Source organism: Eucyclogobius newberryi, unplaced genomic scaffold (assembly GCF_026437365.1).
Source record: "Eucyclogobius newberryi isolate DKJ021-1_F unplaced genomic scaffold, fEucNew1.0.hap1 SCAF_13, whole genome shotgun sequence".
Taxonomy (NCBI): domain Eukaryota; kingdom Metazoa; phylum Chordata; class Actinopteri; order Gobiiformes; family Gobiidae; genus Eucyclogobius; species Eucyclogobius newberryi.
Window position 1 is genome coordinate 37,678,175 of NW_027315757.1, and position 23,978 is coordinate 37,702,152.

The following is a 23,978-nucleotide window of genomic DNA, read 5'->3' on the forward strand; positions in this document are numbered from 1 at the left end:
TTTTGTAAAGTGCTTCTTTTGGCTCTCATTGTGCATTCTCATCTGTAAACGCACGGTGGCGCCCTAAGCGCGTCCTCTGTGGGTTTGGAGCTTCATTGACACCGTTGGTTGTGCGCGACTGTGGGCGGTGGCTTACGTACACGACGGACGGGCACGTGCGCCAATCATTTGGAGCTTCATTGACACCGTTGGTTGTGCGCGACTGTGGGCGGTGGCTTACGTACACGACGGACGGGCACGTGCGCCAATCAGACAACGCCATTCCCTCTCTAGTTCCGTGACGAGCCAATCAGCGCTGGGTAAACTGTGACGCATGCTGTTGGTCCCGCCCCCTGTGTGACCGTACCCTCTTCATCAGAAACGAGTCTTTTTTTAAAGTTCCTGGGGCAAGGTGCAGTACGAGGCGGGACCGGGCTCACGGCGGCTCACGGCGGCTCCGACAGGACGAACATTCATGTTATAGCTTTTACCGGAAGATCGACTCAAACGCCAGGTGCGGAGACCCTCATTGTGGCGCGTTTATCTCCTTTAAATTGGCCGATTAGCCGCGGATGCCAACGAATGCTAGGCTACATGCTAGGCTACACGGGCTAGCTGCTAAGCGCATGATCCGTTGAACCGGGGCTGGATTTTCTCCATAAATCGCGGCTGCGCTGGACACGACGCGGTGTTTGGTGTTGACGCGGTGCAAAGCTTTGAGTTTTTACCATTTATTTGTCATTTTAGCCGCGACACGGAAGCTCTTTGCTGCGGGAGAACGACTCAAACGCACAGAAAATGGCGGAGCCGGACAAATTAAACATCGACTCGATCATTCAGCGCCTCTTGGAAGGTAAGATCATAAACATAATGTATATGTCATAAATCCTGTGAATGTTTGCGTCCTGTTCGAGTTTGGTGTCGTTTGAGAGTCGATGATGAGTTCAGGGCTGGACAGAGTTTAACACTTTAACACTTTGTCATGTGATTACAGTGAAACCAGGACATTTAATTGGTATGTATCTAATGTCAGAAGTATATGTTGTCTTATGCATGTGCAAATGTCACCGGGAAAGATTGTCTGTTATTAGAAAACTAAAACTGTAATATATCGTAATACTAAATTTGGCGATACAGTATCGATATTGTGGGCTGTATCGATATATCGCCATGAGTATTTTTTGGTATATTTGACTCTGTTGCTTGTTTAGAGAAAGGAAATGATGTAAAACATTTGACATTCACTAATTTGGTGATTAAAATGAATATATTTCATCCAAACAAACGCATACTGTTGTGTATATATGACAGAATATCGTGTACTATGGCGATTACTGCATGTACTGTGAGTGAGGAAGACGTGGTTCACATGAATGGTTTAAGAATGCAGCGTGGAATGTTGCTCTGTCATGTTTTATTAATATGTCATAACTGGAGGAACAACTGCTCCTGAGGTTTATGTCTGACTGAATCATCTAGAACAGGAAATAATATGATTTATGACGGTGTTTGTGCCCATGTGACCTCTGACCCATGTGACCTCTTCATGTGAGGGTAAAGTCCATCAGCTCTGCCCCAGTGTGAGCGGTGGCAGAGTCTCCAGCGCCCGTGCAGTGTGAGCGGTGGCAGAGTCTCCAGCGCCCGTGCAGTGTGAGCGGTGGCAGAGTCTCCAGCGCCCGTGCAGTGTGAGCGGTGGCAGAGTCTCCAGCGCCCGTGCAGTGTGAGCGGTGGCAGAGTCTCCAGCGCCCGTGCAGTGTGAGCGGTGGCAGAGTCTCCAGCGCCCGTGCAGTGTGAGCGGTGGCAGAGTCTCCAGCGCCCGTGCAGTGTGAGCGGTGGCAGAGTCTCCAGCGCCCGTGCAGTGTGAGCGGTGGCAGAGTCTCCAGCGCCCGTGCAGTGTGAGCGGTGGCAGAGTCTCCAGCGCCCGTGCAGTGTGAGCGGTGGCAGAGTCTCCAGCGCCCGTGCAGTGTGAGCGGTGGCAGAGTCTCCAGCGCCCGTGCAGTGTGAGCGGTGGCAGAGTCTCCAGCGCCCGTGCAGTGTGAGCGGTGGCAGAGTCTCCAGCGCCCGTGCAGTGTGAGCGGTGGCAGAGTCTCCAGCGCCCGTGCAGTGTGAGCGGTGGCAGAGTCTCCAGCGCCCGTGCAGTGTGAGCGGTGGCAGAGTCTCCAGCGCCCGTGCAGTGTGAGCGGTGGCAGAGTCTCCTGTAACACCTTTTTATAAAACAAAAGTAGTATTATTATTAAGACAAAGACAGGACAGCGGAGCGTGAAATGGGGGTGAGAGAGAAGGGAGGACATGCAGCAAACGGTCAGGGCCGGGATTCGACCTGGCGACCCTGCGGGCGGGTGCACGTTGAGCCTGGCACACGTGCTGCCACCTTAACCACTACGCCACCGCTGCACTGTACATAATAGAATGTAATCGAACGACACGGTCACTAATAAAATAAATCCGATATAGCACCGTCACAAGCTCCGCCCGACACAAATGTACGCTTTGTGTTAAAATGACAAAAAGCAGTTCCTAAAATAGTCTTGGTTTATTCTTTTATTTGCAAATCTCTTTTCTGACTTGTAAATGAAGGAGTGCACCCGGGTGCCGGCGGGTCCCCCCCATTATTGCGATTGCAATTTAATGTGCGATTTTTAATTTTTTTTATTGTTGTTTGACCTAAATAAGACCAACACAATATTCAATGCATTTAGTGTGAAATAGTCTTTCCCACATTTGACATTTTGTATAGCTGCTGCACGTGTACTGCTTCTGTGATTGGCCTAAACCCTATGCGGGGTTTGTTATGGTCCTTTTTCCGGGTAGCGCTAGCTCCGCCACTAGCTCCGTGGTTAGCTCCGCCGGCGCTAGTGCCCACATTCTAGATGCTAATCGCGTACATTGCGATTAGCAAATCGCGTTTGATCACATCGCGATTTAATTGTTCAGCCCTAGTAGGCGTTCCCGTGGATGTAGGGGGTCCTGTGGGAGCTGGCGGGTCCAGCGGGGTGGGTGCTGGCAGTTATTGACTTCTGTAGAACCTAAAGTCTTCATCAGTTATTGACTGCAGCAGCAGGAGTGATGGCCCTGACCTTTGACCTAAGCTGCAAACACAGATCTTGTCATTCATTTACACTTCATAAGTTTAATAACCCAGTGTGTCTTGAGCCACAGCTCAAAACACGAGATAAATAAATATATATATTTATTTATTTTATTTATATTTAATTAATTAGTAGAGCTGGGTTTGACTAAATCGATTTTCCGATTTTTAATCGATTCGCATATTAATGACCGATTATCGATTCGCGCGTCCAAAGATCGTTTTTTCTTTTTTTTTTTTTTTTGTAATTTTTTTTTTTTTTTTTTTAATAAAAAATAAAATAAAAATTGAAATGCTTAACGTTTACATTTTATTCTTCCAGTTTCAGTGCTGGCAGTGTGTGAGCAGTTTTAAAACAAAAATGCTTTTGGGTGAATTCTTAATTATTTTCCATCATAATAATGCAGTGGTTTGTGTCGCAGTAGAATCCACTGTTGCAGATGTCGTCACCTCAATGATGTCCTCCATTTATTGTCCTGGATGACCTTTCTTGAAGGTAGATTGACCCTTGACCTTTTCATCAGTCTTCCATCAGTAACTACCAATACGTGTAAGATTTGCTGTTTAATATTGATATAATACTAGTTTTAATATGTTGCTTCTCTACACAGTCATGAAGTGAAGGAAACGCTTCAAATACATTTTTAATAACATTAACCCCCGAATCGGAAATCGGAGTGAATCGATTTTGAAACGTAAAAATCTGAATCGAATCGATTCTTGAAATTTGAATCGAAACCCAGCTCTACTCGGACGCGTCTTGGCTGTGTCTCTGTTGTGTCTCGTGCAGCTCCACATTTGAATCATAATGTGGGATCATTACATAACTGTCTTATTCACTGCTGTGTAAATGATTCAAGCTGTAAAGATGCAGCTTCAGTGACACATTTTACTGCATATTTTCTTTAATATCTGAAATAAATGACTTTGTATGATTGGACACGATGCAGAGTGTTGTAATTAAAGGTGCTCTGGCTGTGTAACCATGGCAATAGCCTTTGTCACTGAACACATGAAGCTGCTCTTGTCTCTGACGTGACATGAAACACGGCTTTGTGAAACTTGAATACTTTTAGTCTGAACAACATCTATTCAAGTTGTGTCTGATTTTTACATTTTTAAACACGTGTAAGGACCTGACAGTCTGTGACGGTCTGTAGTGTCTGACCGTCTAACGGTCTGTAATGTCTGACCGTCTAACGGTCTGTAGCGTGTGACGGTCTGTAGCGTGTGACGGTCTGTAGTGTCTGACCGTCTAACGGTCTGTAATGTCTGACCGTCTAACGGTCTGTAGCGTGTGACGGTCTGTAGCGTGTGACGGTCTGTAGTGTCTGACCGTCTAACGGTCTGTAATGTCTGACCGTCTAACGGTCTGTAGCGTGTGACGGTCTGTAGCGTGTGACGGTCTGTAGTGTCTGACCGTCTAACGGTCTGTAATGTCTGACCGTCTAACGGTCTGTAGCGTGTGACGGTCTGTAGCGTGTGACGGTCTGTAGTGTCTGACCGTCTAACGGTCTGTAATGTCTGACCGTCTAACGGTCTGTAGCGTGTGACGGTCTGTAGCGTGTGACGGTCTGTAGTGTCTGACCGTCTAACGGTCTGTAATGTCTGACCGTCTAACGGTCTGTAGCGTGTGACGGTCTGTAGCGTGTGACGGTCTGTAGTGTCTGACCGTCTAACGGTCTGTAATGTCTGACCGTCTAACGGTCTGTAGCGTGTGACGGTCTGTAGCGTGTGACGGTCTGTAGTGTCTGACCGTCTAACGGTCTGTAATGTCTGACCGTCTAACGGTCTGTAGCGTGTGACGGTCTGTAGCGTGTGACGGTCTGTAGCGTGTGACGGTCTGTAGTGTCTGACCGTCTAACGGTCTGTAATGTCTGACCGTCTAACGGTCTGTAGCGTGTGACGGTCTGTGGCGTGTGACGGTCTGTGGCGTGTGACGGTCTGTGGCGTGTGACGGTCTGTGGCGTGTGACGGTCTGTAACGTGTGACGGTCTGTAACGTGTGACGGTCTGTAACGTGTGACGGTCTGTAACGTGTGACGGTCTGTAACGTGTGACGGTCTGTAACGTGTGACGGTCTGTAACGTGTGACGGTCTGTAACGTGTGACGGTCTGTAACGTGTGACGGTCTGTAACGTGTGACGGTCTGTAACGTGTGACGGTCTGTAGCGTGTGACGGTCTGTAGCGTGTGACCGTCTGTAGCGTCTGTGACAAATGGTTCAGATGAAGCATGTTTTGACTGCAGCAGCTGCGTTCCAATCATTTTATAACATAACGTTTGATAATTGCAAAGCAAAACACGAAAGTGACGAACAATCAATATTTTACATTGATGTAACGAGATTATTTCAAATTTTCACATTTCATTTAAAAAAAAAAAACTCAAATTTTTTAACACTAACGTTTTTCAAAATAAAACTAAACTTAAATAAAATTAGTTGTTGAACAAATTAAACACCAAGTCAGACGTTCTTATTTACAACTTTCTTCCACATCATCAGAAGACTATCTTCTTCTAGACCTGTCTCTCTTCTCTCTGGACCCATGAAGCAGCTGGAGGTGGTCTTCTTCTAGACCTGTCTCTCTTCTCTCTGGACCCATGAAGCAGCTGGAGGTGGTCTTCTTCTAGACCTGTCTCTTCTCTGGATCCATGAAGCAGCTGGAGGTGGTCTTCTTCTAGACCTGTCTCTTCTCTGGATCCATGAAGCAGCTGGAGGTGGTCTTCTTCTAGACCTGTCTCTCTTCTCTGGACCCATGAAGCAGCTGGAGGTGGTCTTCTTCTAGACCTGTCTCTCTTCTCTCTGGACCCATGAAGCAGCTGGAGGTGGTCTTCTTCTAGACCTGTCTCTCTTCTCTCTGGACCCATGAAGCAGCTGGAGGTGGTCTTCTTCTAGACCTGTCTCTCTTCTCTCTGGATCCATGAAGCAGCTGGAGGTGGTCTTCTAGACCCGTCACTCTTCTCTGGAACCATGAAGCAGCTGGAGGTGGTCTTCTTCTAGACCTGTCTCTCTTCTCTCTGGACCCATGAAGCAGCTGGAGGTGGTCTTCTTCTAGACCTGTCTCTTCTCTGGATCCATGAAGCAGCTGGAGGTGGTCTTCTAGACCCGTCTCTTCTCTCTGGACCCATGAAGCAGCTGGAGGTGGTCTTCTTCTAGACCCGTCTCCTCTCTGGACCCATGAAGCAGCTGGAGGTGGTCTTCTTCTAGACCCGTCACTCTTCTCTGGATCCATGAAGCAGCTGGAGGTGATCTTCTTCTAGACCTTTCTCTCTGGATCCATGAAGCAGCTGGAGGTGGTCTTCTAGACCCGTCACTCTTCTCTGGATCCATGAAGCAGCTGGAGGTGGTCTTCTTTTAGACCTGTCTCTCTTCTCTGGATCCATGAAGCAGCTGGAAGTGGTCTTCTTCTAGACCCGTCTCGCTTCTCTCTGGACCCCATGTAGCAGCTGGAAGTGGTCTTCTTCTAGACCCGTCTCTCTTCTCTCTGGACCCATGTAGCAGCTGGAAGTGGTCTTCTTCTAGACCCGTCTCTCTTCTCTCTGGACCCATGAAGCAGCTGGAAGTGGTCGTCTTCTAGACCCGTCACTCTTCTCTGGATCCATGAAGCAGCTGGAGGTGGTCTTCTTCTAGACCTTTCTCTCTGGACCCATGAAGCAGCTGGAGGTGGTCTTCTTCTAGACCCGTCACTCTTCTCTGGATCCATGAAGCAGCTGGAGGTGGTCTTCTTCTAGACCTTTCTCTCTGGATCCATGAAGCAGCTGGAAGTGGTCTTCTTCTAGACCCGTCACTCTTCTCTGGATCCATGAAGCAGCTGGAGGTGGTCTTCTTCTAGACCTGTCTCTTCTCTCTGGATCCATGAAGCAGCTGGAGGTGGTCTTCTTCTAGACCCGTCACTCTTCTCTGGATCCATGAAGCAGCTGGAAGTGGTCTTCTTCTAGACCCGTCACTCTTCTCTGGATCCATGAAGCAGCTGGAGGTGGTCTTCTTCTAGACCTGTCTCTTCTCTCTGGATCCATGAAGCAGCTGGAGGTGGTCTTCTTCTAGACCCGTCACTCTTCTCTGGATCCATGAAGCAGCTGGAGGTGGTCTTCTTCTAGACCTGTCTCTTCTCTCTGGATCCATGAAGCAGCTGGAGGTGGTCTTCTTCTAGACCCGTCACTCTTCTCTGGATCCATGAAGCAGCTGGAGGTGGTCTTCTTCTAGACCCGTCACTCTTCTCTGGATCCATGAAGCAGCTGGAGGTGGTCTTCTTCTAGACCCGTCACTCTTCTCTGGATCCATGAAGCAGCTGGAGGTGGTCTTCTTCTAGACCTGTCTCTCTTCTCTGGATCCATGAAGCAGCTGGAGGTGGTCTTCTTCTAGACCTGTCTCTCTTCTCTGGATCCATGAAGCAGCTGGAGGTGGTCTTCTTCTAGACCTGTCTCTCTTCTCTGGATCCATGAAGCAGCTGGAAGTGGTCTTCTTCTAGACCTGTCTCTCTTCTCTGGATCCATGAAGCAGCTGGAGGTGGTCTTCTTCTAGACCTGTCTCTCTTCTCTGGATCCATGAAGCAGCTGGAGGTGGTCTTCTTCTAGACCCGTCACTCTTCTCTGGATCCATGAAGCAGCTGGAGGTGGTCTTCTTCTAGACCTGTCTCTTCTCTCTGGATCCATGAAGCAGCTGGAGGTGGTCTTCTTCTAGACCCGTCACTCTTCTCTGGATCCATGAAGCAGCTGGAGGTGGTCTTCTTCTAGACCTGTCTCTCTTCTCTGGATCCATGAAGCAGCTGGAAGTGGTCTTCTTCTAGACCTGTCTCTCTTCTCTGGATCCATGAAGCAGCTGGAAGTGGTCTTCTTCTAGACCCGTCTCTTCTCTCTGGACCCATGTAGCAGCTGGAAGTGGTCTTCTTCTAGACCCGTCTCTCTTCTCTCTGGACCCATGAAGCAGCTGGAAGTGGTTTTCTAGACCCTTCTCTCTGGACTCTGGGTCCAAATTCTCCTGTGATAAGACGCGTTCAGACGGGGCCTGATAGTGGCAGTATTTATATCCTCTTATGCAACACTTGCGACCTTCTTCCAGGCGTCCAAAGTCTGAGAATAGAGTGTTTTAAATAGTTTGGTCTCAATCCAAGAGCCTGGTGCAGTGGAGGTGTGGGATCAATGCTCAGAAGCACAACATCAGGACGCTTTGGCAGAAACACTTTTAGATGAAGCTGGATTTCCACTTTGTGTAATAAATGTAGATTTAGGTCCGTTTTAGCTGGAGCATTTGAAAGAACTGAAGTGTGAAACTCTGTTTGTGGGAACTGTGGGTCATTATCAAACTCCAGTGTAAAACTCTTTTATACTTCAGTTAATCACATAATAATAGTTTCTTTAAAGAAGACTTATGTCATTGTTATAATATATGATCGTCAAATTGTGCTTTTATTTAAAAACCTTTTTGGGTTTATTATTCTGAGCTGCTTTCGTCTGGTTTAGGCCCAGTGGGACCTGATCGCCTCGGGCTGTGGACCTGGGGCTCCCGTCCATCTCGGGAGCTTCTTGGCGTGTCATAGAACCTTTGCTCTATCACAGGCTGTTGATCATTATTTTATATTTGACATTTTATATCCATTATATTAATCTAAATTGACTTAATGAAAGAAGCAAAGGTTACCAAATGTTTCTTGAATGTAGAATAAAAACATGCAGATCTATAGATCTAAACTCTGAATCAGGTTTAGACTCTCAGCTCAGAGATCCTGCTCTACATTTATAGATTTGGAGGAAAGATGTAAAAACACAGTTGGAGGTTCAATGCAGCTGCTTAATGACCCTTTGTTAAAGGACAAAATGTACAACATTAATCTGGAGGAAAATGAGACTCCGCCTCCTTTTGGGATGCTTCCAAAGCAGTCTTGAGAGGACAAATTATAGCCATAGGGCGAGAGTTTTTAAATGTGGTGTTTCACAAAGTTTCCTTGGCATTTTTAAAAGGGGAGGATGGAATATATGTTGAATTAAAAAATTAAATCTTATTCTAAATAATTTTCTTGGATTCTTAGAACATAGGCCCTACTCCCACCTCTACATTATCTACATCATTAGTTATCAATGCAAGACATGGAATCATGGACCGCGCGCTCAGATCATCGGGACAAGTAGCGTCCTTACAATGTGATCAGAAGAGAATGTGTGACTCCGCTGGACATGTCCACGTGACTCCGCTGGACATGTCCGCTGGACATGTCCACGTGACTCCGCTGGACATGTCCGCTGGACATGTCCGCGTGACTCCGCTGGACATGTCCGCTGGACATGTCCGCGTGACTCCGCTGGACATGTCCGCTGGACATGTCCGCGTGACTCCGCTGGACATGTCCGCTGGACATGTCCGCGTGACTCCGCTGGACATGTCCGCTGGACATGTCCGCTGGACATGTCCGCGTGACTCCGCTGGACATGTCCGCGTGACTCCGCAGACGAGGAGGACATGTCTGCGTGACTCCGCTGGACATGTCCGCGTGACTCCGCAGACGAGGAGGACATGTCCGCGTGACTCCGCTGGACATGTCCGCGTGACTCCGCAGACCAGGAGGACATGTCCGCGTGACTCCGCAGACCAGGAGGACATGTCCGCGTGACTCCGCAGACCAGGAGGACATGTCCGCGTGACTCCGCAGACCAGGAGGACATGTCCGCGTGACTCCGCAGACCAGGAGGACATGTCCGCGTGACTCCGCAGACCAGGAGGACATGTCCGCGTGACTCCGCAGACCAGGAGGACATGTCCGCGTGACTCCGCTGGACATGTCCGCGTGACTCCGCTGGACATGTCCGCGTGACTCCGCTGGACATGTCCGCGTGACTCCGCTGGACATGTCCGCGTGACTCCGCAGACGAGGAGGACATGTCCGCGTGACTCCGCAGACGAGGAGGACATGTCCGCGTGACTCCGCAGACGAGGAGGACATGTCCGCGTGACTCCGCAGACGAGGAGGACATGTCCGCGTGACTCCGCAGACGAGGAGGACATGTCCGCGTGACTCCGCAGACGAGGAGGACATGTCCGCGTGACATGTCCGCGTGACTCCGCTGGACATGTCCGCGTGACATGTCCGCGTGACTCCGCGTGACTCCGCTGGACATGTCCGCGTGACTCCGCTGGACATGTCCGCGTGACTCCGCTGGACATGTCCGCGTGACTCCGCTGGACATGTCCGCGTGACTCCGCTGGACATGTCCGCGTGACTCCGCTGGACATGTCCGCGTGACTCCGCTGGACATGTCCGCGTGACTCCGCTGGACATGTCCGCGTGACTCCGCAGACGAGGAGGACATGTCCGCGTGACTCCGCAGACGAGGAAGACATGTCCGCGTGACTCCGCTGGACATGTCCGCGTGACTCCGCTGGACATGTCCGCGTGACTCCGCTGGACATGTCCGCGTGACTCCGCAGACGAGGAGGACATGTCCGCGTGACTCCGCAGACGAGGAGGACATGTCCGCGTGACTCCGCAGACGAGGAGGACATGTCCGCGTGACTCCGCAGACGAGGAGGACATGTCCGCGTGACTCCGCAGACGAGGAGGACATGTCCGCGTGACTCCGCAGACGAGGAGGACATGTCCGCGTGACTCCGCAGACGAGGAGGACATGTCCGCGTGACTCCGCTGGACATGTCCGCGTGACTCCGCTGGACATGTCCGCTGGACATGTCCGCTGGACATGTCCGCGTGACTCCGCTGGACATGTCCGCTGGACATGTCCGCGTGACTCCGCTGGACATGTCCGCTGGACATGTCCGCGTGACTCCGCTGGACATGTCCGCGTGACTCCGCTGGACATGTCCGCGTGACTCCGCTGGACATGTCCGCGTGACTCCGCTGGACATGTCCGCGTGACTCCGCTGGACATGTCCGCGTGATTCCGCTGGACATGTCCGCGTGACTCCGCAGACGAGGAGGACATGTCCGCGTGACTCCGCAGACGAGGAGGACATGTCCGCGTGACTCCGCAGACGAGGAGGACATGTCCGCGTGACTCCGCAGACGAGGAGGACATGTCAGCGTGACTCCGCTGGACATGTCAGCGTGACTCCGCTGGACATGTCTGCGTGACTCCGCTGGACATGTCTGCGTGACTCCGCTGGACAGGTCCGCGTGACTCCGCAGGACATGTCCGCGTGACTCCGCTGGACATGTCCGCGTGACTCCGCAGGACATGTCCGCGTGACTCCGCAGGACATGTCCGCGTGACTCCGCAGACGAGGAGGACATGTCCGCGTGACTCCGCAGACGAGGAGGACATGTCCGCGTGACTCCGCAGACCAGGAGGACATGTCCGCGTGACTCCGCAGACCAGGAGGACATGTCCGCGTGACTCCGCAGACCAGGAGGACATGTCCGCGTGACTCCGCAGACCAGGAGGACATGTCCGCGTGACTCCGCAGACCAGGAGGACATGTCCGCGTGACTCCGCTGGACATGTCCGCGTGACTCCGCAGACGAGGAGGACATGTCCGCGTGACTCCGCAGACGAGGAGGACATGTCCGCGTGACTCCGCAGACCAGGAGGACATGTCCGCGTGACTCCGCAGACGAGGAGGACATGTCCGCGTGACTCCGCTGGACATGTCCGCGTGACTCCGCTGGACATGTCCGCGTGACTCCGCTGGACATGTCCGCGTGACTCCGCAGACGAGGAGGACATGTCCGCGTGACTCCGCAGACGAGGAGGACATGTCCGCGTGACTCCGCAGACGAGGAGGACATGTCCGCGTGACTCCGCAGACCAGGAGGACATGTCCGCGTGACTCCGCAGACCAGGAGGACATGTCCGCGTGACTCCGCAGACGAGGAGGACATGTCCGCGTGACTCCGCTGGACATGTCGGTCCGCGTGACTCCGCTGGACATGTCCGCGTGATTCCGCAGACGAGGAGGACATGTCCGCGTGACTCCGCAGACGAGGAGGACATGTCCGCGTGACTCCGCAGACGAGGAGGACATGTCCGCGTGACTCCGCAGACGAGGAGGACATGTCCGCGTGACTCCGCAGACGAGGAGGACATGTCCGCGTGACTCCGCTGGACATGTCCGCGTGACTCCGCTGGACATGTCCGCGTGACTCCGCAGACGAGGAGGACTTGTGCTACTTAAATGGCAACGACAAAATGATTCTGATATAATCGGTCAAGACGCGTATTCTTCTTAGTTCAAACACCAGTTCAATGAATGGGAGTGCGAGCCAAAGCCACGCCCACCCCGCATCAAAGCCGCGCCCACCCCGCATCAAAGCCACGCCCACCCCGTGTCCATGTTAATCTACCGGCCGATCTCATGGATCTAGGAAGCCGTGAGTTGCGAGAGTTTTAAAGCTCTGACGTTCGGAGGAACTCGGGTTCGTGCAGAAATGGTCTGAGGTCGGAGATGTTGCTGCAGAATACGTTTTTATTTTTATTTGGTTTTGGCCAAAAAAACTCTCGCCTTGCCTCCAAAAAAAGAAACAAAGGGAGAAAAAGCTAAAAGAGCTGAAATATTTTTTTTTTTGGAAAACTATGTCAAAAATTGATGTCCTAAATGTCTCAAGAAATTAAAAAGATCAGAGAAAATAATCAATGAACAAAGATTATGAGAGTCAAATTCCAAAATTATTATCTTGGAAACTGAAAAAAAATTAGAATACGAAACAGGCACAGTGTTCTCGCTGGGCTGAGGTTGAAGGACGGCGGTGGGACAAACTGTGGACGCCAGCGAAAAGTACCTCCACCGGTCCACGTGGAATGGACAATTTTTTGGCCCAAATCTGAGTCTCATTTCCTCGTGGCGTGGACGGCCAATTAGTCCTGCCACGTGTCAATCATAGGATGCACCTACTGCACCTGCAGAGCCTGGTTCACCTGCAGAGCCTGGTTCACCTGCAGAGCCTCGTTCACCCGCAGAGCCTGGTTCACCTGCAGAGCCTGGTTCACCTGCAGAGCCTGGTTCACCTGCAGAGCCTCGTTCACCCGCAGAGCCTGGTTCACCTGCAGAGCCTGGTTCACCCGCAGAGCCTGGTTCACCCGCAGAGCCTGGTTCACCCGCAGAGCCTGGTTCACCCGCAGAGCCTGGTTCACCCGCAGAGCCTCGTTCACCCGCAGAGCCTCGTTCACCCGCAGAGCCTCGTTCACCCGCAGAGCCTGGTTCACCCGCAGAGCCTGGTTCACCCGCAGAGCCTCGCTCACCTGCAGAGCCTCGTTCACCCGCAGAGCCTGGTTCACCTGCAGAGCCTCGTTCACCTGCAGAGCCTGGTTCACCTGCAGAGCCTGGTTCACCTGCAGAGCCTCGCTCACCTGCAGAGCCTGGTTCACCAGCAGAGCCTCGTTCACCCGCAGAGCCTCGTTCACCCGCAGAGCCTGGTTCACCCGCAGAGCCTGGTTCACCCGCAGAGCCTCGTTCACCCGCAGAGCCTCGTTCACCCGCAGAGCCTGGTTCACCCGCAGAGCCTCGTTCACCCGCAGAGCCTCGTTCACCCGCAGAGCCTGGTTCACCCGCAGAGCCTGGTTCACCCGCAGAGCCTGGTTCACCCGCAGAGCCTCGTTCACCCGCAGAGCCTCGTTCACCCGCAGAGCCTCGCTCACCTGCAGAGCCTGGTTCACCTGCAGAGCCTCGTTCACCTGCAGAGCCTGGTTCACCTGCAGAGCCTCGCTCACCTGCAGAGCCTGGTTCACCCGCAGAGCCTGGTTCACCCGCAGAGCCTCGTTCACCTGCAGAGCCTCGTTCACCCGCAGAGCCTCGTTCACCCGCAGAGCCTCGTTCACCCGCAGAGCCTCGTTCACCCGCAGAGCCTGGTTCACCCGCAGAGCCTGGTTCACCCGCAGAGCCTGGTTCACCCGCAGAGCCTCGTTCACCCGCAGAGCCTCGTTCACCCGCAGAGCCTGGTTCACCCGCAGAGCCTGGTTCACCCGCAGAGCCTGGTTCACCCGCAGAGCCTGGTTCAAAAATTCCATACGATAAAGACGATATAAATTCCTTTCTGGACCTGTTGTGTCAGAAGAACAAAAGAGCTGAAATAACAGTTTTGAAAATACAATGTGAAATCAAAAGATAAAAAGAACAATAGATCTCCAGGAGCGATGGGTAACTGTGAACTCAGAAAACTCCTCCCCTCCTATTGTGAAAGAGTCCATGTCCCTGAGACCAAAAGAAGTGAAGGAGCGACGGGACTGTGCCTCATAGAGACTATTTCTCTTCTGAATGTGACGTTTATTCACTTCAATTATGTCCAAAAGAACAGAACAAATCCTCCCAAACTGAATCCACAAAGACATAAGACGACATAAGACCATCTTTACACACAATGAGACACACACAAGAGGACATGAGAGCATCTTTACACACAATGAGACACACACAAGACGACATGAGACCATCTTTACACACAATGAGACACACACAAGAGGACATGAGAGCATCTTTACACACAATGAGACACACACAAGACGACATGAGACCATCTTTACACACAATGAGACACACACAAGACGACATGAGACCATCTTTACACACAATGAGACACACACAAGACGACATAAGACCATCTTTACACACAATGAGACACACACAAGACGACATAAGACCATCTTTACACACAATGAGACACACACAAGACGACATAAGACCATCTTTACACACAATGAGACACACACAAGACGACATAAGACCATCTTTACACACAATGAGACACACACAAGACGACATAAGACCATCTTTACAGACAATGAGACACACACAAGAGGACATAAGACCATCTTTACACACAATGAGACACACACAAGAGGACATAAGACCATCTTTACACACAATGAGACACACACAAGAGGACATAAGACCATCTTTACACACAATGAGACACACACAAGAGGACATAAGACCATCTTTACACACAATGAGACACACACAAGACGACATAAGACCATCTTTACACACAATGAGACACACACAAGAGGACATAAGACCATCTTTACACACAATGAGACACACACAAGAGGACATAAGACCATCTTTACACACAATGAGACACACACAAGACGACATAAGACCATCTTTACACACAATGAGACACACACAAGAGGACATAAGACCATCTTTACACACAATGAGACACACACAAGAGGACATAAGACCATCTTTACACACAATGAGACACACACAAGACGACATAAGACCATCTTTACACACAATGAGACACACACAAGAGGACATAAGACCATCTTTACACACAATGAGACACACACAAGAGGACATAAGACCATCTTTACACACAATGAGACACACACAAGACGACATAAGACCATCTTTACACACAATGAGACACACACAAGACGACATAAGACCATCTTTACACACAATGAGACACACACAAGACGACATAAGACCATCTTTACACACAATGAGACACACACAAGACGACATAAGACCATCTTTACACACAATGAGACACACACAAGAGGACATAAGACCATCTTTACACACAATGAGACACACACAAGACGACATAAGACCATCTTTACACACAATGAGACACACACAAGACGACATAAGACCATCTTTACACACAATGAGACACACACAAGACGACATAAGACCATCTTTACACACAATGAGACACACACAAGACGACATAAGACCATCTTTACACACAATGAGACACACACAAGACGACATAAGACCATCTTTACACACAATGAGACACACACAAGACGACATAAGACCATCTTTACACACAATGAGACACACACAAGAGGACATAAGACCATCTTTACACACAATGAGACACACACAAGACGACATAAGACCATCTTTACACACAATGAGACACACACAAGAGGACATAAGACCATCTTTACACACAATGAGACACACACAAGAGGACATAAGACCATCTTTACACACAATGAGACACACACAAGACGACATAAGACCATCTTTACACACAATGAGACACACACAAGAGGACATAAGACCATCTTTACACACAATGAGACACACACAACTAAACAAAAATGGAATAACTCTGGACCAGAAGGATTTATCACTTTGAAAGTGATACATTTCAAATCGGATTTAATTATTTAAAAAAATATTGCGTCTTTTTCTTTATTTTAGTTGTGAATGTGACTCCCAAAGACCTGTCACATCAAATGATGAAGATTGAATATTTCTACAGAAAATATTCAGACTGAACATCTCTTCATGGACATTACTATATTCATATTTATAATATTAAACTTATTAGCTGAGGTTTAATTATCAGACATATCACCTTTACCATTTGATAGTTTACAGCGTAGCTTATTGTTGAGTCAACATTAAATGAAATACTGAAATAGCATTTGAGTCTGAGATATTTTGGGTGATTTCTGCCGTAGACTCGTTAAACTTTCTATTTCAAACTTGGGGATTTTTAACTGTATTTGAGCCGGTTACATTGAGTCAAATGGAGGATGGTGTGTTCACAAATCAAGACCTGGACATTTCTTCTTCTGGCCTCATTTGCTCCTCAGCTTCAGGTTCCACAGCCTCGTGCCTCTAACTTTGGTGTAATCTGTGCCGGGGCTTAGCCCCGTCTAATCCAGCTTTAAAGTCACAAGTGACTGTTTACTTTCCACTGCCTGGTATTTTTAACCCACTTGTGTCGCTGCAGAACATCACGTCTGCATTTGACCTGTTCTTCAGTGTCGCCCGGACAAACCCTTCAATGAACATTCAGTGTCAAAGTGTCATATTCACAGTGAAACATTTACAATGTCACTCTGGGAATTTTTCATATTGAATTAAAAAAAAAAAAAAAAACTAAATTGTTTTGTGACCCACAATAAGTTGTTGCCGGGGTGTGTTGGGGGCGGGGTTGTTGCCGGGGTGTGTTGGGGCGGGGTTGTTGCCGGGGTGTGTTGGGGGGGGTTTGTTGCCGGGGTGTGTTGGGGGGGTTTGTTGCCGGGGTGTGTTAAGGGCGGGGTTGTTGCTGAGGTGTTGGGGGCGGGGTTGTTGCCGGGGTGTGTTGGGGGGCGGGTTTGTTGCCGGGGTGTGTTGGGGGCGGGTTTGTTGCCGGGGTGTGTTGGGGGCGGGGTTGTTGCCGGGGTGTGTTGGGGGGGGTTTGTTGCCGGGGTGTGTTGGGGGCGGGTTTGTTGCCGGGGTGTGTTGGGGGGCGGGTTTGTTGCCGGGGTGTGTTGGGGGCGGGGTTGTTGCCGGGGTGTGTTGGGGGGGTTTGTTGCCGGGGTGTGTTGGGGGCGGGGTTGTTGCCGGGGTGTGTTGGGGGCGGGGTTGTTGCCGGGGTGTGTTGGGGGCGGGGTTGTTGCCGGGGTGTGTTGGGGGCGGGGTTGTTGCCGGGGTGTGTTGGGGGCGGGGTTGTTGCCGGGGTGTGTTGGGGGCGGGGTTGTTGCCGGGGTGTGTTGGGGGCGTTTGTTGCCGGGGTGTGTTGGGGGGGTTTGTTGCCGGGGTGTGTTGAGGGGGTTTGTTGCCGGGGTGTGTTGGGGGGGTTTGTTGCCGGGGTGTGTTGGGGGGGTTTGTTGCCGGGGTGTGTTGGGGGGGTTTGTTGCCGGGGTGTGTTGGGGGCGGGGTTGTTGCCGGGGTGTGTTGGGGGCGGGGTTGTTGCCGGGGTGTGTTGGGGGGGTTTGTTGCCGGGGTGTGTTGGGGGGGTTTGTTGCCGGGGTGTGTTGGGGGGGTTTGTTGCCGGGGTGTGTTGGGGGGGTTTGTTGCCGGGGTGTGTTGGGGGGGTTTGTTGCCGGGGTGTGTTGGGCCACAAGTTTATTGAAACGTAACTAATGGATAATCGCTTCCTTATTTAGCAATGGAAGAATCACTATTTGTTCGTGGCTCAGACGAAGCGGTCGGTACATCAAACTAAATACTTCTGCTTTGTCTTCAGTGTTTCTGATGAAAAGACGTTTGTAAATGTTCGGTTTAGGTTGTGAACGGGATTCCTAATGCAGAACGACCAAATGGAATAAATACAGTTTGTTGTAGACTTCTCCATAAAAAGTAATGAAATGACTGAATCTTGATGAACACGTCCAGATCCGTGTTCCACTGCAGCTTTAAGTCCCATTGTTTTTGCAAATCTAGAGCGTCTACTGTTATTTTCCTTTTTCCGATTGATTCCATTTAAAGTGTGACCCAGAAACTGACTGGAGTCCCGTGGAAGGACAGCTGGTGCGAGCAGGTTTGAGTGGGAGAGACGTGCAAACACGCCTGTTCCTCCGTCAGAAAACCCTACAAATGGATTTCAGTCGGAGCATTATTTACTTTGCATGAAAAGTGTCCACGCGCGCAGACTCTGATCCTTCTGTACCTGCAAACGAGACTCTGATCCTCGTAAACGTGAGGGTTTCTCCTGCAGAACCTCTTAAACGTGAGGGTTTCTCCTGCAGAACCTCCTGAAGGTTTCCGTCTCCATCTGACGGTGCTGAACATACTGTTTGTTACGTAACGTTCACAGCTGTTCAGATCTGCTGATTTCATGCCTTAAATGTCGCCTTTGGACACATTTTAATTTAATCAGATGCACATTTAGGTGAAGCTAATGATGCGATTGCACAGTCTTCTGTTCGTGGCAGTCTGTGGTTTGGCTTTTGTAACTGAAAAGCACATTTCCAGTTCTTTGAGTTAAAAATCTGTGACATTTAAGACTAAAGGCCTCTACAGCCCGCTGCAGCCCGCTACAGCCCTCTGCAGCCCGCTACAGCCCTCTACTGACCGCTACAGCCCTCTACAGCCCGCTACAGCCCGCTACAGCCCTCTACAGCCCTCTACAGCCCTCTACAGCCCTCTACAGCCCTCTACTGACCGCTACAGCCCTCTACAGCCCGCTACAGCCCGCTACAGCCCTCTACAGCCCTCTACAGCCCTCTACAGCCCTCTGCAGCCCGCTACAGCCCTCTACTGACCGCTACAGCCCTCTACAGCCCGCTACAGCCCGCTACAGCCCTCTACAGCCCTCTACAGCCCTCTACAGCCCTCTACAGCCCTCTACAGCCCGCCACAGCCCGCCACAGCCCTCTACAGCCCGCCACAGCCCGCCACAGCCCTCTACAGCCCTCTACAGCCCGCCACAGCCCGCCACAGCCCTCTACAGCCCTCTACAGCCCGCCACAGCCCGCTACAGCCCTCTACAGCCCTCTACAGCCCTCTACAGCCCGCCACAGCCCGCTACAGCCCTCTACAGCCCTCTACAGCCCTCTACAGCCCGCTACAGCCCGCTACAGCCCTCTACAGCCCGCTACAGCCCTCTACAGCCCTCTACAGCCCGCTACAGCCCTCTACAGCCAGCTACAGTCCTCTACAGTCCTCTACAGCCCTCTACTGACCGCTACAGCCCTCTACAGCCCTCTACTGACCGCTACAGCCCTCTACAGCCCGCTACAGCCCTCTACAGCCCGCTACAGCCCGCTACAGCCCGCTACAGCCCTCTACAGCCCTCTACAGCCCGCTACAGCCCGCTACAGCCCTCTACAGCCCGCTACAGCCCGCTACAGCCCTCTACAGCCCTCTACAGCCCGCTACAGCCCTCTAAAGCCCTCTACAGCCCGCTACAGCCCTCTAAAGCCCTCTACAGCCCTCTACAGCCCTCTACAGCCCTCTACAGCCCTCTACTGCCCGCTACAGCCCGCTACTGACCGCTACAGCCCTCTACAGCCCGCTACAGCCCGCTACAGCCCTCTACAGCCCGCTACAGCCCGCTACAGCCCGCTACAGCCCTCTACAGCCCGCTACAGCCCGCCACAGCCCGCCACAGCCCTCTACAGCCCTCTACAGCCCGCTACAGCCCGCTACAGCCCGCTACAGCCCTCTACAGCCCTCTACAGCCCTCTACAGCCCGCCACAGCCCGCCACAGCCCGCCACAGCCCGCCACAGCCCGCCACAGCCCGCCACAGCCCGCCACAGCCCGCCACAGCCCGCCACTGCCCGCCACTGCCCGCCACAGCCCTCTACAGCCCGCTACAGCCCGCTACAGCCCTCTACTGACCGCTACAGCCCTCTACAGCCCGCTACAGCCCGCTACAGCCCTCTACAGCCCTCTACAGCCCTCTACAGCCCTCTACAGCCCTCTACAGCCCTCTACAGCCCGCCACAGCCCGCCACAGCCCTCTACAGCCCGCCACAGCCCGCCACAGCCCTCTACAGCCCTCTACAGCCCGCCACAGCCCGCCACAGCCCTCTACAGCCCTCTACAGCCCGCCACAGCCCGCTACAGCCCTCTACAGCCCTCTACAGCCCTCTACAGCCCGCCACAGCCCGCTACAGCCCTCTACAGCCCTCTACAGCCCTCTACAGCCCGCTACAGCCCGCTACAGCCCTCTACAGCCCGCTACAGCCCTCTACAGCCCTCTACAGCCCGCTACAGCCCTCTACAGCCAGCTACAGTCCTCTACAGTCCTCTACAGCCCTCTACTGACCGCTACAGCCCTCTACAGCCCTCTACTGACCGCTACAGCCCTCTACAGCCCGCTACAGCCCTCTACAGCCCGCTACAGCCCGCTACAGCCCGCCACAGCCCGCCACAGCCCTCTACAGCCCTCTACAGCCCGCCACAGCCCGCCACAGCCCTCTACAGCCCTCTACAGCCCGCCACAGCCCGCTACAGCCCTCTACAGCCCTCTACAGCCCTCTACAGCCCTCTACAGCCCGCCACAGCCCGCTACAGCCCTCTACAGCCCTCTACAGCCCTCTACAGCCCGCTACAGCCCGCTACAGCCCTCTACAGCCCGCTACAGCCCTCTACAGCCCTCTACAGCCCGCTACAGCCCTCTACAGCCAGCTACAGTCCTCTACAGTCCTCTACAGCCCTCTACTGACCGCTACAGCCCTCTACAGCCCTCTACTGACCGCTACAGCCCTCTACAGCCCGCTACAGCCCTCTACAGCCCGCTACAGCCCGCTACAGCCCGCTACAGCCCTCTACAGCCCTCTACAGCCCGCTACAGCCCGCTACAGCCCTCTACAGCCCGCTACAGCCCGCTACAGCCCTCTACAGCCCTCTACAGCCCGCTACAGCCCTCTAAAGCCCTCTACAGCCCGCTACAGCCCTCTACAGCCCGCTACAGCCCGCTACAGCCCTCTACTGACCGCTACAGCCCTCTACTGACCGCTACAGCCCTCTACAGCCCTCTACTGACCGCTACAGCCCTCTACAGCCCGCTACAGCTCTCTACAGCCCGCTACAGCCCGCTGCAGCCCTCTACAGCCCGCTACAGCCCGCTACAGCCCTCTACTGCCCGCTACTGCCCGCTACAGCCCTCCACTGCCCTCCACTGCCCTCCACTGCCCTCCACTGCCCGCTACTGCCCGCTACAGCCCGCTACAGCCCTCTACAGCCCTCTACTGCCCTCTACTGCCCTCTACAGCCCGCCACAGCTCTCTACTGCCCGCTACAGCCCGCCACAGCTCTCTACTGCCCGCTACAGCCCTCTACAGCCCTCTACAGCCCGCGCCCGCTACAGCCCTCTACATCCCTCTACTGCCCGCTACAGCCCTCTACATCCCTCTACTGCCCGCTACAGCCCTCTACATCCCTCTACTGCCCGCTACAGCCCTCTACATCCCTCTACTGCCCGCTACAGCCCTCTACTGCCCGCTACAGCCCTCTACTGCCCGCTACAGCCCTCTACTGCCCTCTACAGCCCGCGCCCGCTACAGCCCTCTACTGCCCTCTACAGCCCGCGCCCGCTACAGCCCTCTACAGCCCGCGCCCGCTACAGCCCTCTACTGCCCGCTACAGCCCGCGCCCGCTACAGCCCTCTACTGCCCTCTACAGCCCGCTACAGCCCGCGCCCGCTACTGCCCTCTACTGCCCTGTACAGCCCGCTACAGCCCGCTACAGCCCTCTACAGCCCTCTACAGCCCTCTACTGCCCGCTACTGCCCTCTACTGCCCTCTACTGCCCGCTACTGCCCGCTACTGCCCTCTACTGCCCTCTACAGCCCGCGCCCTCTACAGCCCGCTAATGCCCTCTACAGCCCGCCACAGCCCGCCACAGCCCGCTAATGCCCTCTACAGCCCGCCACAGCCCGCCACAGCCCGCCACAGCCCTCCACTGCCCGCCACAGCCCGCCACAGCCCGCTACTGCCCTCTACAGCCCGCTACAGCCCGCTACAGCCCGCGCCCTCTACTGCCTGCTACTGCCCGCTACAGCCCTCTACTGACCGCTACAGCCCTCTACAGCCCTCTACAGCCCGCGCCCGTTACAGCCCTCTACTTCCCGTTACAGCCCTCTACAGCCCGCGCCCGCTACAGCCCTCTACTGCCCGCTACAGCCCTCTACTGCCCTCTACAGCCCGCGCCCGCTACAGCCCTCTACTGCCCGCTACAGCCCGCGCCCGCTACAGCCCGCCACAGCCCGCCACAGCCCTCCACTGCCCTCCACTGCCCGCTACTGCCCGCTACAGCCCTCTACTGCCCGCTACAGCCCTCTACTGCCCGCTACTGCCCGCTACAGCCCTCTACTGCCCGCTACAGCCCTCTACTGCCCGCTACAGCCCTCTACTGCCCGCTATAGCCCTCTACAGCCCGCTACAGCCCTCTACTGACCGCTACAGCCCTCTACTGACCGCTACAGCTCTCTACTGCCCGCTACAGCTCTCTACTGCCCTCTACTGCCCTCTACAGCCCTCTACAGCCCTCTACTGCCAGCTACTGCCAGCTACTGCCCGCTACTGCCCGCTACTGCCCGCTACTGCCCGCTACTGCCCGCTACTGCCCCCTACAGCCCCATACAGCCCGCTACTGCCCGCTACTGCCCCCTACAGCCCCCTACAGCCCGCTACAGCCCCCTACAGCCCCCTACAGCCCGCTACAGCCCGCTACAGCCCCCTACAGCCCCCTACAGCCCGCTACAGCCCCCTACAGCCCGCTACAGCCCCCTACAGCCCGCTACTGCCCGCTACTTTCCGCTACAGCCCTCTACTGCCCTCTACTGCCCGCTACAGCCCTCTACAGCCCGCGCCCACTACAGCCCTTTACTGCCCTCTACTGCCCGCTACAGCCCTCTACTGCCCTCTACTGCCCTCTACAGCCCTCTACAGCCCGCGCCCACTACAGCCCTCTACTGCCCTCTACTGCCCGCTAAAGCCCTCTACTGCCCTCTACTGCCCGCTAAAGCCCTCTACTGCCCTCTACTGCCCGCTAAAGCCCTCTACTGCCCTCTACAGCCCGCGCCCGCTACAGCCCTCTACAGCCCTCTACTGCCCGCTACAGCCCTCTACTGCCCGCTACAGCCCTCTACTGCCCGCTACAGCCCTCTACAGCCCGCGCCCTCTACTGCCCTCTACAGCCCTCTACAGCCCTCTACAGCCCGCGCCCGCTACAGCCCTCTACAGCCCTCTACTGCCCTCTACAGCCCGCCACAGCCCGCCACTGCCCGCCACTGCCCGCCACTGCCCGCCACTGCCCGCTACAGCCCTCTACAGCCCGCTACAGCCCGCTACAGCCCTCTACAGCCCGCTACAGCTCTCTACTGCCCGCTACTGCCCCCTACAGCCCTCTACAGCCCTCTACAGCCCGCGCCCTCTACAGCCCGCTAATGCCCTCTACAGCCCGCCACAGCCCGCCACAGCCCGCTAATGCCCTCTACAGCCCGCCACAGCCCGCCACAGCCCGCCACAGCCCGCCACAGCCCTCCACTGCCCGCTACAGCCCGCTACAGCCCGCTACTGCCCTCTACAGCCCGCTACAGCCCGCGCCCTCTACTGCCTGCTACTGCCCGCTACAGCCCTCTACTGACCGCTACAGCCCTCTACAGCCCTCTACAGCCCGCGCCCGTTACAGCCCTCTACTTCCCGTTACAGCCCTCTACAGCCCGCGCCCGCTACAGCCCTCTACTGCCCGCTACAGCCCTCTACTGCCCTCTACAGCCCGCGCCCGCTACAGCCCTCTACTGCCCGCTACAGCCCGCGCCCGCTACAGCCCGCCACA

At 53.8% G+C, this 23,978-nt stretch overlaps 1 protein-coding gene across 2 annotated transcripts in view; it reads left to right on the forward strand.

Moving 5' to 3' along the window:
* Positions 1-367: 367 nt before the first annotated feature.
* ppp1caa (protein phosphatase 1, catalytic subunit, alpha isozyme a) overlaps positions 368-23,978 on the forward strand; it is a 36,418-nt gene continuing 12,807 nt past the window's right edge. Inside the window, exons 1-3 of one of the 2 annotated variants that reach the window (XM_072443805.1) lie at positions 368-493; positions 727-832; positions 974-994. In XM_072443805.1, coding sequence (XP_072299906.1) covers positions 778-832; positions 974-994 — 76 coding nt within the window. In that variant the 5' untranslated portion in view covers positions 368-493; positions 727-777. The remainder of the gene's footprint in view (positions 494-726; positions 833-973; positions 995-23,978) is intronic. The other variant, XM_072443806.1, reaches the window with a different exon arrangement.